Genomic DNA, 14,695 nt, shown 5'->3' on the forward strand with positions numbered 1-14,695 from the left:
ATACAAGTGCCAATACAAAAAACCCAACCAAAAACCAAACCCCAAAAAACCCAACCAGAAAAATGCACATATTGTATACCTCAAAGATAAGTGTGTACACTCAGTCCATTTAAATTCGCTTGCTTGCTTTCCTAACAGAGCTGATGGGGAAAAAGTGATAAAGAGGAAGACTGCATTACTCCTATCATTTTAGGATCTGAAAAAGTGTCTTAATTTGTGTTAAAACTGTTACAGGCCTCAGTCTGTGTCCTAAGGTTACAGTCCTGCTCTTACAGAAATCATGGCCATTGTTTTCTGCCATTTGAGAAACCCAACAGAACTAGTTCTGCAATTTAATACAAATGGACAGAAACCTGACCTTGCATGGACCCCCACTGAAATCATACCTAAATCTTGTATGTCTGCATGAAGTTTCTTGATGTAATTTGGATTATGTTGGTAAGATATGTAGGTAATTTGTGCAAAAAGAAAAAGCTGGAAAAGATGGGAAAGGAGTTCTCTGACTCTGAAAGAGAATGAACAGAGACATTTTCCAGAATTTGAAATTGAAGTACATGGTCGAATTTCAACATTCTTTGTAAAAATTAAGTAAATAACACGAGTCACCAAATTATCAAAACTTGTGACTTTTTTTTTTTTTTTTTCCCAGTGAAAACTTCCTGAAAAGTAGGAGGTAGCTAAAACTAGAGGGGAAGAAATATTTGTGAAAAATATCATAACTGTTGGAGTCTCTGTTGATTCTGAATTTTCAAAGAGGGAAATGTGGGGTTTCTTAAATATTTTTGTAGAAACTGAAATTGCACTGAAAACAATATAAACCCATAGGACTTCTGTGGTATCAGATTACTCATGTACCAAGGACTTCAAGACAATTTGTTAATATCCATGTTGCTCTGTCAAAAAAAAGCCTTTGTTTTTTCATTCAATAAATATTTTTACGTGAAAGGCAGTGGTTCTGTTTAATGAGTATACACACATACACAAACATACACGTAATTCAAAGATTCTATTTCTCATTCTAATCTAAAGTATACTGTACACCCTTAGCACTGAAATAATGTAATGCTGCTCTTTACATTTAGAACATAACGCACACTTTATGCAATACAGATGGTTGGAATAGGATAACTGTCAGACAAATGATTTCTACATTCCCACTGAACACAATTCATAGAACACTATGCTGAATACTAACAGACTGCAACAGGAAGAAAACTAACAACTACCTTTTCCTACAGTACTACTGCTAAAATAATGATCTTTTTCAGTACTTCAAATATTGACCTAAACAATCTATTTTCTGCAGACCTGGCACATCTCTCCCCTCAGTCACCTATGGAATATTTCAGCAGCTTCCTGGACCAGAAGTGAGCATGTCACTGAAGTTTCCCTTCCCATATGTTTACCCAAGAGAGTGTGGTCACAGCCTTTTTTAACACTCCCAGTAATACTCACATGAAAACTGGCTCTTGATGATGCACGAGTTTTTATTTCTAGCAGGAGGAGATAATTTAGTAGGTATAATTCCTCAGGGGAACCTGTAAAGCAGTGGGAGCAGTAGGGCATAAAAAGTTCAGGCTGCTTTTTCTAGGCAGATATGCATGCCATTAGTGGGGAGTGAGCGAGCCATATAGGTCAGTGTCTCAAATAGTGCATAAAAATGTTACCCAAAGGCGTCAGCGCACTCTACTGCATTTGTGGGGTTGCACTGCCACCTGGTGCAGTCCTCAGTGATTACAGTCTCTGTCCAACACTGGGTTTGTTGGTTTGAGGTTTTTTTGGTTTTGTTTTTTTTTAACTTAAAACACCTGCCAAAGGACTGCAATGGGAAGATGCTGTTACAAATACTGACAGTTGGGTTTAGTTATATAAATAGATAAGTCAGCATATGGGTACAGGATCAAAATCCCTGAGGTAGGTCAGGGGGTGTACGCCATGTCAGCTGAGTACTGGTAACAGGCAAGGTACTTCTTCATCTGTCAGAGCTCAGGGCCTCAGCTGCTAGGAGAGGAGTAACTATAAGTTGCTGTTAATTCACTGACCTGAAATGCTTCAGTCTTTGCAGCTGACTGTGCTTATGTCACCAGGTGACACAGGCCTGGCACGGGGCCTGTGCAGCCGTGTGGGTGAGGCAGCCTGCAGCCTCCCAGGCAGGCCTTCAGTGCAGTGAGGTACTTCTCTCCAGCCAGGCCTTCCTCACCAAGCAAAGCAGCGCGGAGGAGCTCTGACTGACATGGCCACCACGAAGAATCTCCTTCGGGAGTGCAGGTGACAACTAATGACAAAAAGCTTAAAGACAGTTCTGATTTTACTGCTTTCTGACACCTTCTTGTATTCGTGCCTGTCTCCAAAAGCTGAGGGCTGGAAACACTGAGTACCCCCAAACTGCGGGATCCCTGGGCCATCCACGACAGCCCGCCCAGAGCCCCTGAGCGGTTCGCGGCTCGGCGGCGGCGGTCAAACCCCCGGGGCTGGGGCGGGGTCGCCGTTCAGCCACGCCCCCCGTGGGCTGAGGCGATCGCCTCGCTCGCCGGACTACATTACCCATAGTGCCCCGGGGCCGCCACGCCGCGCCATTGGCTGGCCCGGCCGGAAGGGGCGGTGTGGCGCGCGCCCGCAGGCCGGCTGGCGGCGGCGGCGCGGGGCTCCGCGGAGCGGTGCGGGGTGCCCGTCGTGCCCGTCCTAATGGCGGCGCTGAAGTACGCGGGGCTGGAGGACACGGACAGCGAGGAGGAGCTGCCGCCGGGCTGGGAGGAGCGCACCACCAAGGACGGCTGGGTTTACTACGCGAAGTAAGGGAGGGGGCGGGCGCCCCTGGAGCCCTCTGATGGGCTCTTCGCTCTGGGGCAGCGTCCCTGGAGCCGCCGCTGCTGCTGCCCCCTCAGCGTGGGGGGCCGGGAGGGGGGACAGGAGTCGCCATTTCCCGGCCTTTGCCGGGGGGCGGGTTGCCGCCGTCGGGCGGCTGGGGCCGGAGCCGGGCTTGGTCTCCGCGTGACTCGGTTTCCGCGTGGGGTGCCCTCCTGACTCCTGGGAGCGTCGAGTGTGGGCTGGGCGCTGCCAGCGGCAGCCTCCCCCTGCCGGGCCCCGCGGGTGTCGGCGGGCAGCGGGAGCGGAGGTCGGAGGGGCTGGGGAGGAGCGGATAGGTGGGTCTGTGCGGTGCCACAGCCGCCTGCCTCGTGTGGGAGTGGTGCTGGAGCAGCTCAAGGCACTCCGGGTGCAGGAGTGAGCTGGCACACCGCTGTTGCTGATGCAGTACGCCTCGTGGGTCTGTGGGTCATCTTTACACGCGTGGACAGTTAAGCCTTACCCAATATTGTAGTTTTATTCGTTTTCCTCCTTGTAGGAATAGAGAAGAAACAGGTACCGTGAAAGTTAAAAGCTGTAAACGCTCGGCCTCAGCTCTTCAGCGTACCACAGCTTTGACAAGAGACAAAAATTTGCGTTTAGCACCATCTACTTGTGCCACTCTGAAAGTGATTATTACATCCTCACAGGTTACAGAAGGAGCTGTGCTATAGGGCTAACTAACTTAGTGGAATATATATTTATTTATCTTCTCTCTTGTGGTTTCTGTAGCTATGCTGATTTTGGAATTGGTTTCAGTCAGTTTAAAGCTGCAAGATTTATTCCCTTCCACAAAAACGGGGAAAAGTGTAGTGCATTCTCATCTGTGGCAAGTTGGCATCTTCCTCCCAAGCTCTACTTTAGGAACACTGGACAGAATGCTTTAGTTTATCTGCACTTGGTTTGTAAGCACTGCAAATTCTCTCTAGATGTTTGTTTTTCTTAGGTCAAGCTTCTGTATATTTCCTTTGACTTCAAAAGCTCTTTCAGAAAACAATTGCTTGGTGAAAGTAGCAAACCTACAAAACAATAAGATACTGCTGAGCGTAGTTTTTACACAAACAATTCAATAGGTCTGTTTTTTAACTGTTGTGAAACTTAACTGATTCAATTTAATGACGTGACATTAATATATCTTTACTGGCTGAAAATCTTGCCCAGTGTGTCTAAAAAATATTTGACATGAAGAGATGTTACACTGCTGCTACCATAATGTAAGCTTTATATCTGCAATACCTCTGCACATTCTTGAAATTTGTTTTTAAGTCTCATCAACAATATGAACTTTAAACTTAGCTGGAATAGGGTTACTTTGGTTTAAGACTTTTAAAGCTCTTTGTGATGAGTTAGGTATGCACACAGTCAGCTACTGAAGCTCGGTGGGCATGCATTTGTTTGTTAAGCTGTGATAATTTGATTATATATCTTGCATCAGCCAGGAGTAACTCAGAGTCTTGTATCTTTAGTGTATGAGCGTCCTGAAGTTCAAGTGTTACTGTAGGTCACACATATGTACTTATTTAGTCTCAGACCACCAGCTGTGATTCTTATAATACAATATGCTGTCACTGTGGGCTAACTGCGTGGTTATTATAAGAAGGAAAAGTTAAGTGTAAATTGCTGGTGGTGCTAGATCTGTAGTTTAGTGATTATTTGTGTATGTTGTTCAGTAATGCCATCAGTCTTTATTTCATACTTGGGGAGCTGTCATTTTGGACACTCTTTGAAGTAATATCTGCCTGACTCGATCTAAAAACCTGGTTATTATTTTAAAATATTTAATGGAAGATTTTAATATCCAGCCTGATTTCAGCACTTTGGGTATCTTAAGACCTTTTTCATGTGCACATCACTTTGCTTATTGGTTTGTAGAGCAGAAAGCCTTACGATAGAGTATATTAGTTTTGTTATAGGGATTTAAGTGAATAAAATCTCTGAATTAGAAGAGATGTGATACCATTATCACCCATATTAATCAGTCTGCTAGTCAAGGTCTTTGGATAAACTTATCTGTACGAAAACAAAAATCTTGGGTTACATTGGAAAAATTCTTAGGCTGTTTTTTTAATCTTAAGCTTTTCTTTCCCTACAGTCACCTCGAAGAAAAAACACAGTGGGAACATCCTAAGTCTGGGAAGAGAAAACGTGTTGCAGGAGGTTTGTGTTAAGCTGTTGTAATGAACTGAAATTATGTTACAAATGTCAGTTGGAGTTTGTGCAGGAACTAGATCTCATTTTGATCTTCTAGTTGACACGAGTCACCTAGGCAAACTGAGTTTACAAAATAACAGGTGGTTTCAGTGGGGTTTTACTTGTGTAGCTGTGTCTGCGCAGAGCGATTATTTTGCAGTTTTATGGCTTTCTTTTGCTCCATAAAGCTGAAGTACTAATTCCAGGATAAAGGAATTGTTTTACTGTGGCTTGTAAAGCATATAGTCAAAGTCTGGAATTCTCTGCTTGGGTTCTGATAGCCTGGTGTCCATCAGATATTATTTATAGTTGGATTATATTCTTCAAAGAATATCCCTGACACAGAAAGTAGTCCCGTTAGTTTTCATTTTACTTGTTTTCCCTAAGCCAATTGAATGTTTGTTCCATAACAGAAGACAGCCCATGTTGCAGGACACTTCCAAAGGTATATGACTTCTTAAGGATCTTGGATCAGTGCTTTAAATTAGATGGCGTACCTAGGGGTTGTATTGTACTGTTGGCAAGCCACATTTCTTTTGGCATTGGTAATGTGACTGTAACTGGAATGTTTTCAGTAGATTTTGAGCTGGTTGAATTATAATTGAATACTTTTCAGTCAGGATTAGAAATACTGGGAATGGTATCTGTTAAGTACTTCCATAGGGTCTTTTATATATGAATTTATTTTGTAAAGATTTGTCACATTTGTTCTTTTATCTGTCCTTCCAACTTCATAGAATCATTTAGGTTTGATTTAATGTATCCCATACCCACTTGAGGGTTCTGATCTTCCAACTTTTCGTATGTGTTACATGTAACTTTTCCTACATTTACTTCAGTGTTTTTGATATTTATCAGGGATACTAAACTGTGTGCAGTGCAGAAATGTGTATGTACTAGGAAGCACAATTGCATTTTGCCGGTTTGTGTTATAACATGAAATAATCTTTATAATGAATTTTTAGATTATCTTTATACTTAATATGCGAGTCATTACAGTTGTACCAGATCTCCTGTATATTGTACTTTTATTAGAGAGCAATTGCATGTGATTAGGGAATCAATCCTTCTTTCAAGTTCCAATACTCAAATGCAGCAGGTAGCTGCATTACCTACAGAAATAATGCAGAATTTTGCCACGTCTGTCTGAGAAATCACTTAAATGTCAAATCTGAGTGTACTCTGATGCCTGAAAAATGATCATGTTTTATGTGTTTCCTAGGTCTGCCATATGGATGGGAGCAGGAGACTGATGAAAACGGACAAGTCTATTTTGTAGAGTAAGTATGTCAAAATGTAGAATATGGACAAGTAGGACAACTGTGTTTCAAGTTGGGTAGCCTTTCTGAGTTATGGTACTGTGACAATATCAGCTGGCAAGACAAATTAATAAGTACAACCTCAGAATCCATATACAGATACAGTTGTAGCAGTGTCTAAACACCCATTTGTGGTTTTCTGAATTCTTCCATGTGCCCAGAAATACTAGCTTGGGTGGCAGATTGAAGTGGCTTGAATATCCACATCTCAAAATGTGACCTGACCCTCAGGCAATGTTTATGTAGGCTCATTTTGTTTGTATACCTGTTTGGATAAACTCTGTACACACAACTTGAAAACATATCCAGAACTTCGTGGCTGATAGCCAACATTGCAGTAGTGCTTTAAACATACAAGATGAAACTGAAATTGCAGCTCTGACTCACTTGCAATATAAAGCACAGAACGAAAAGAGGACAGGGATTGAGCTAGCAAAGATTTCTGGAAAGGTGAGGGAGGAGGAAGTTCACAGAAGCCAGAAGATTTCTGGGAACATTTCCTTTTGTGTCTTTTCAATGACAGGGTCAAAATGGGGCAGTTACCTTAAAGGGACTTGGCAGAATGACGAATATTCACAGGCCAGAATAGTAAGTGTAGCCTATCCATCCTATAATTAAGGGCTGAAGACTGAAAGTTGTTGCCTAGTGTCTCTGTGGTAATTGTCTGAAGAAAGCTAAAACTCGGTTTTAGAAAGGTGAGCCTGACCCAAATTGTGCCATTTGCTGAGCTGATGTGAAGCTATTTGTTTTCAGTTGTTTGAGAAAAAAGTACTGAGCTACATTTCTCATTGGTATATTGTTTCGAGGGAGTAGTGTAGGCCCCTTTTATAGACCTCCTATGAGAACATGATCTTCCCTAATATAATGAGATTTTTCCCTTGACAGAATTCTGCTTTCTGTGTCAGGGGTTCGCATGAAGTTCAGAATGGTGTTGTGAAGTGTGTGAGCACAGTTATTAATGGATGCTGTCACTACCATTTTTATCAAACATTTTTCCAATTATTGGAATCATTTTAACAAAACTGAAAAAAAAAAAAAATTAGTTTTGGGAATTTCAATAATCCACTGGAATTGTACACAACAGTAGTTGAAATACATTTAAAATCTAAATGCAGGGTACAGAAGGGTCCAAGCAGTTGAAATCTTGTGTTCTTTTGCAGCCACATAAACAAAAGGACTACCTACCTTGACCCAAGACTGGCCTTTACAGTTGAAGATAATCCAGTAAAACCTACTACAAGACAAAAATATGACGGAAACAGTACTGCAATGGAAATACTCCAGGGTCGTGACTTGAGTGGGAAAGTGGTTATAATCACAGGAGCAAATTCAGGAATAGGTAGGTTCACATTGCAGATAAGGTAATATGGCAATCTTTATCTTACAGGCTGCTTTGTTGTTTAGATATCTGTGTACATTTGGTATTCAAATTTGGTTTGCATTATTTCTATATAAAACCTTCAGTTAGAAAAGTGTTCGGGTTTGTGTACTGCTTTTTAAAAAATTGGAGAATTTGGAGCTTAGAGGAAAGCTATAGGAAAGACATGAAGTTCTGAAACAATTGATTTTTGTCTAGAAAAATATTGACAGAGGCATTTTACATTATGTAAATATAAAAAGGATGGCTGTGCAGGGGAAGGAAAGTTTCTTTGTATGATCTTGGTGGCTAGGACAAGGAGTAAGGTTTGTATGGCTGCAGGGGAGTTCAGATATTCAGAAAAGCTTTCTAATGGCAGCAAGTAAATTTAGGTAAAGATTTTCCAAGGAGGCTGTGAAATTTTTATCTCTGAAGGTATTTTCAAGTCAACTTGATGATGAACTTGTGTCGGAGTGTCATATTCAGTGTTCCTTTATGGCAAAAGAAATATGTTTATGACCTTCTGAAATCCCTGTTAGTTGTATTTTCTAGCAGGTTCATAAATCCTTAGACACTGAGCTTGTTTAGGTATCTGTTAGATAGTATTACTTCTATAGCGAGTGAGTATTTGAGAGATTCTAATTAGCTGCTTTTGTTTCAGTTTTATAATGAAGCTTTGGTGCTTAGGGGCTTTGCCTTTCTTCTCCAACTTAATTTGCTAGGCAGTTTGAAGTTTCACTCAGCAATCTGCACAGGATCTGTCTTTTTCTTTGGCTTAAGTTTGGAGGAGCCATAAATATTAAAACACTGGTGTGGTTTGATGTTAGATTTGAACTTTTTTGGTAAATGAGGGATCTACCTAAATCCTAGATAACTGTTAATGTTTTGTTCCCTTTTGTGGTTTGCATTTTTCTTTATGGTGGGATTACATCAATATTGAAAGGATCTTCATGCAAATTATTTGTTGTCTTTTTTTAGTGCAGGATCTTGACTTAAATGCATTTATGAGGACACTGGAAAACCGTGGAGATGTTCTGGAAAATGGGTTAATAGCAGGGCTTACCACTCTGAATTCTCTCGATCGTTATCCCTTAATTATTTAAGGGAGTGTTATCCCACAGGAGTCAGATGAAGAATTTAGAGCTTTACTGTGGCTTGCAATTTAGGCATTAACAGCACATGTCCTGCTGTCATTGCATGATATGCTCCTACAGATTGGTATTGCAGTTAGGGCAGCAAGTGTTGTAGTTATCTGTTTCAGTGAGGAATTAGTGTTTTCTAGTGAGGTTTACATTCCAGATTCTTGGTACAGCATGTCTTTACATCACATCCAGCAGTAGAATTTGCTTTACGTGCAACTGTGCAGCCTCAGAACATTTAAGAATTACTGGGACTCAGATGATTTGCCTTCACCAGAAGAGCTACTGTTCAGACTTGCTGAATTAGCTGAAAGTATTTCATATATGACAGAAGATTAATCCAAGATGTACGATGCTTTTGTCGAGATTTTCTTTCTCCCGTTTCTCCCTTACTTTATAATCTAGATTGATCACAAGTAAGTGAGCATGTCTTTGTACCAGAGCACCTTTGTTTGTGGCATATATGCACACACGTGTATACTTTCTTGATTTCTATTAGTATGTGAGGGCAGGCTATCACCCCTGGTTAGAAGCACACCAAGAGTGGGAGCATTGGGCTTGTGCTGCTGCTATATGAGGTTAGGACACAAGGAGTCCAAAACTATGAAGGTGACGTAGGAAATATATGGTTAAGGTGGTGTTACGGCCTGTATAACTCAAAGCTCTTGCAATACCATGTTGCATTTAGAATTGCTGTAGTCCTAGTCTTTGTGTCTGATACTACTTACCAATTGCCATGGAGTATGGGTTAAGGAGAAAGCAGTTCTAGGGTTTTATCTAATCTGTGTTCTTTTTTCCTAGCTTTAAGGGCTTCTTAGAGAGGATATAATCTGAGCTGGGTTTAGACTGGTTGTGACTTCTGATTTACCTGTCTGATGGAGAAAGCAAAGGTTCAAACTGCTTGGTGTTGTGTGAAGGGAACACTCCTCCTTTGAGGTTGGCTAATAGTGTTCTTGTCCAATTAATTTGGACATAATTGGCAGAATTTGAAGTTTTCTTGAAACTCTGTTGTCCGAGTCTTTAAAATATATCAGTCTTATCTTAACTCTTAACTGTGCTTTGTTACTCTTGGCAAAACTGCTTTGAATGTGTTGGTGTCATCTACATTGTAATGTAGAGATCCCTGTAAGCTTTAATATGTCTGTGCAGTTCTTTGGGACTCCATGTAGAAATACTAATTAGCTAGCTCAAGTGGAGTCTTACCAGTTTTGGAACTTATTCTCCAGTTATTTTAGGATTTCAGTGCTGTGCTCCACTTTGTGTTGTAGATATTTATTTTAAACTCTCTGTGTATTTTGGAGTTAATATTTACCTCCCTGAGTATTTTGAGGAGTAAACAATTACTGTGTTTTTAGAACACTGCTTTCTTTAAGAGGTAAGTGTAAATATTTCCAAGGAAATACTGCTGTCCCTTAAGTAGAAAGTGATTGAAAAAGAATGTATTACTTGTTGAGCATTTGTACTTAATAATGTAAGAAAAAAATAATCACTCAACCCTTTCACTGTTGGTAAAATTAGTTTCAATGGTATATTTGAAACTAACTTTGATATCTGTACATTTGTTGAGAAATTTTTCATTTCAAGATGTGTAGAACAAAGATCAACGTGTAAGTTGATAAACTGCAGTGTATCAAAATGCAGAAAAATGCGTTTTCAATTACTGCATTGCTGGATGCTCAAGATAAAGTTTGGAAAATGCTGAGAATCCCTTGAAAGATGGATGAACGTAGAAGGTTTTTATTCATCCATATATACCAGTTAAAGATAGCAAAGTTAAAAATAGATCAACAAAGATGGAATGATATATTAATTAATTCAGTTGTGAATCTAATGCAGGGAATTCAGTGTAGCTTGCCAGGAATATTTTATTTCTTTTTCTTATAGCTGAAAAGTCTCCTCAACTTCTGAAAAATAGAGATGCTCCCTTAATTACTGAGGGAATACTTTGGATGACTTCAACAGTGGTAGAGTTTTAGTTGTACCACAGGTACTGGCTTCTCAAATGTTACTTCATTGCCATTAACTTCTCTTAACATGTCTGTAAAATGGGGAAACTGTCTGCCCTGTGGTGGTTCTCTTAATTACTGATTACAAATATGGACTGTAAGATTTCCTAGATTACATACCCACTTTCTTAACTTAGTCCTTACAATTGCTGTGAAAAGTGTGGGGGGAAAAAATGTACTAAAAAAATTAGATTAATGAACACTTCCTTAGTTTTCATTAGTAACTTGGAAAAGGTTAATGAATTATTCTGTTTCTACAATATAAAGAGATCATAGCAGATCAAGAGTTATTAGTAAAATTTTTTCTTATTTTTTTTATTTTGGAAGCTTTTTTTTCTGACAGTGGTCCAACTATTCTTTCAATTTTTTTTCTCATCTATTTTTTAAACTCAATCAAAATTTTAGTCAGAGTATCACATTAGAAGTCACAGTAACTTTTGGTCACAGTAAAGCTGATGTAGTAAAAAGAAGTAAGACAGATGTACTGAACAGTTTAATCTTTAAAAACTTACCATTCTATGTACATCTAAACACGAGTAGTGTAAATTGTCAGTTTGTTCTCTTAAAGTCAGTGAGACTTACTCCACTGTGAGGAATTGAAGATAGTGTGTAATCTTGTGTGTGCATTGTTTTTCTGTTTTAAAGTTCTCAACATTACTTACGTTACAGAGAAAATACTGCCCTAACGAGCTTCTAAAGTCACACTTTACAATTTTTCCACTAGAGGGCTGTGTTGATCTTTGAAAATACTAAACAAAAGCGACCTGGTGCTTTTTCCTGGTTTTAGTAAATGCTTCTGTAATGTTGTTGTTTGTGTTCTTAATTATTAGGGCTAGAATTCGAAATTTTAAAAACCATGTCAGCTGTTCATCTAGGTTTAACTTTATAAAGAGATGTGGTATTTTCAACTGCCTATGTAAGCAATCTCCTCAAATCACATTTTAAAAAAAATAATATTACCTGGTTTTAATATCAGGAATACAATTGTGTAGCTAATGAGATTTTCTATGACTTGTATAAATATTACTACCTGTTTTTAAGATTCATATAGCTATATGACCTTGAAACTACAATGTGTCCTGTTTTCTGTATCAGGTGTGCAGTTGTATCTAACCTATTGTGACTGCCAGAGTATGCATGAGTAGCAAAATGTAAGTAATATTGCAGTATATTACAGAAGGGCAGAATCTGTATGGTCTGTGCAGTCAGGCAGATTCCACAAAGTAGTGTTTTTCTTCATGCTTTTCCAAGATTTTATCACAAAACTGTATTGATAATCACAACCAAACCAAAGCTCAAACTGCAATTCTGATTTTTCTGCTATATGAAGGTCAAAAGAAATCTGTTAATTGCTTTTGAAAGGGATGCCCGGAACAAGCACAAATTATCTCAAGAAAATTAAAACCACTTTTGGCTTCGAGCAGCTTAATTTTTTTCAAATGTTGATGAAAATCCAGAAGCTTCAGTCATAATGTGGCTTGCTATATTGCTTTTCTTGATTATGTTTTACCAGAGTAAAGCATCTAATTTTATAACTGTGGAAATGTTTTAGATTATTTCTTCAAAATTGTTGGTTAATGCTTGGTTAAATGGATTTCTCTTTTTTTCTATCACTTCTATTGCTATGCAATGAAGAGGCTTTAGCCAGGAGAAAAGTTGTATATTAGGTACTATTAATCAGTGCTTAGAAGAGGAGTCACTGCTCCAGTGAGCTTTTGGCCTGCATATACTTTTGGTGTGAGAAGTTTTCGTATTTCTTTTATTTCTTGTACAGAACTTCAGTATTAGCAACTTTTGTCATACTGATGCAAAGGTTGGGAAACATGCTTATAATTTATTGCCATTAAACATCTGCTTTATGATTTAAAAAGTTGTTTTGAATAACTGGCCCTTTAATTTCAAAATGATAAACAGAAGTTTTTCTCGTTTATTCCTCTCATAGCTTTTTTTCTCCTGATGACTTCTATTGGTGTATTATGTTTTAAGTGTGGAAAGCTGGCTTGACAGAGGTAGTAAAAAAAGAATGGTTACTGCAAAACTTGTGGAAGTTAGATTGTAGCATGCCACTTAGGTTTTTAAACTCTAAGAGTCTGATTAAGTTACAACTAAAAATGATTACTAAATTTTAGCAGAAGATGACATGTTTTATTAAAACATGTTTTTACAAACCAAAGAGATGCAACACAATTTTTCCTATTTTTATTCTCTTAACTACTAAAATACAGCTAGCAGCTATATTCTTTCCTTCTTTCTTTTAAAATTTATTTATGCTACACCAGTGACTGATTTGCATCCCCTTAAATAAATGTAGCCAATACTTGAGGATCAGGTGTATGAAATCAGGGGAAGACACTTAGACCTAAAACTCTGTTTTGAGCTCCACTATGAGAATAGAGCCTATGCGGCTTTTGAAATGGATTGTATATTTAATGAGCTGTATTCCCAATATCAAATGTCATAGTTAATTGCAGTGTGGGTTTGTATATGTCCACAAACATAACTGAACATTGTGAAACTGTAGAAGGTAACATTTTGACAATGGGTAACATGATAATTTACTTAGTATTAATCATCGTGGTAACACGTAGATGATTAGATTTTGTTCACACATGGTGGTGTTTTTGTGATAAATACAAATTACGTAGCTCTGCAATTTATCATGTGCCTTTCACTGTATCACCTGCATCTAATTCAGAAATCTCTTTCGTATGGGACATTATATGAACACTTTACCTCTGTGAGCAATGTAGAATGGCTACCCCTCTTAAATCATTCTGACCCCAAAATACTAGAAACTTTTCTGTCTCCTTTACTGGAAAAAAACCAGTAAAGTTTAAGTTGTCTGGTATGTGGGATTAACTGTGTTAATTTCAAGACCAACAGCATCTAAGATCTGATACTGTCAGGGTGGAAATGGGACTTTAAATTATTGGAAAGCTACGAATCTCTCTTTTCAGTAAGCGCACAGTGCTTACATTAATTCAGAAAGATCCCAAGATATTTGTTTTTCTGTCATCATTTTATTGTATGAAAAAAGGGTGTTTTCAGTAGCTTTTTACTTTTTTCTGTTTATCAAAGGAGTATAAAAAAATAAGTAAACTTGTACATAAACTATACAAGACACATGGCCAGACTGCTGTGCTGTGACTGTGTGCTTTTGTGCTTCATACTGGCGAAAGGTAATGAAAACTTGTTTTACTGGGGGAGTGACATATTGCATAGCTTCAGAATTTCTGAATTCCTGATTTCTGAGCTATTGTTTCTGTATGTTGTGTAGTAGTGTTCAACCACTTCCTATATTAGTATTGTTCTGAATCTTTCTGGTAGTTAAAAAGCAGAATCTACCTTCAGAGCCTTGATGGAGGCAGGTGTGGTTAGCCTTTGTTGTATTTCTTATGCTAGTTGAGTAATAGCTAGTTGAGTAATGTCTATTTAAGCTACTACTTATAAGAGGAGCAAAATCAAACTTTTAAAGCTTATCTAAATTTCTCATGAAGACCATTTCAGGTCTCTAATAGATGCTGACTAGCTTCTACCACTATGCCCTAAGTCTATTGGCAATGGTGAGACCAGAAAAGTATGATGCAAAATAACACCTTTACTCCTTAAGAAATTAAAAATTGACTGCTCTGTACCTGCAGAGAAGAGAATTTTGTGAATATGGGGAACCATTCTAGTTGCAGAAGTTACTGAGATTATTTGTGGGCGACATAGTATTTTTACTGAGCCTGGCTTTATCGGCCTTCACAAAGAAGGTAACATTTGCTGAATCCTAATTAGACCAGTGAATGGTCTCATTTAAGTCAAACTTGGATCATATGGGAGGAATAAAACAGACCC

General features: G+C 38.7%; 1 protein-coding gene across 2 annotated transcripts in view; it reads left to right on the forward strand.

The window, feature by feature from the left end:
* The first annotated feature begins 2,609 nt into the window (after positions 1–2,609).
* WWOX (WW domain containing oxidoreductase) overlaps positions 2,610–14,695 on the forward strand; it is a 531,587-nt gene continuing 519,501 nt past the window's right edge. For both annotated transcript variants that reach the window (XM_074882172.1, XM_074882173.1), the window contains exons 1-4: positions 2,610–2,792; positions 4,937–5,001; positions 6,257–6,314; positions 7,514–7,692. In XM_074882172.1, the coding sequence (XP_074738273.1) occupies positions 2,686–2,792; positions 4,937–5,001; positions 6,257–6,314; positions 7,514–7,692 (409 nt within the window). In that variant the 5' untranslated portion in view covers positions 2,610–2,685. The remainder of the gene's footprint in view (positions 2,793–4,936; positions 5,002–6,256; positions 6,315–7,513; positions 7,693–14,695) is intronic.

The sequence above is a fragment of the Strix uralensis genome, chromosome 12, assembly GCF_047716275.1.
Source record: "Strix uralensis isolate ZFMK-TIS-50842 chromosome 12, bStrUra1, whole genome shotgun sequence".
NCBI lineage: Eukaryota > Metazoa > Chordata > Aves > Strigiformes > Strigidae > Strix > Strix uralensis.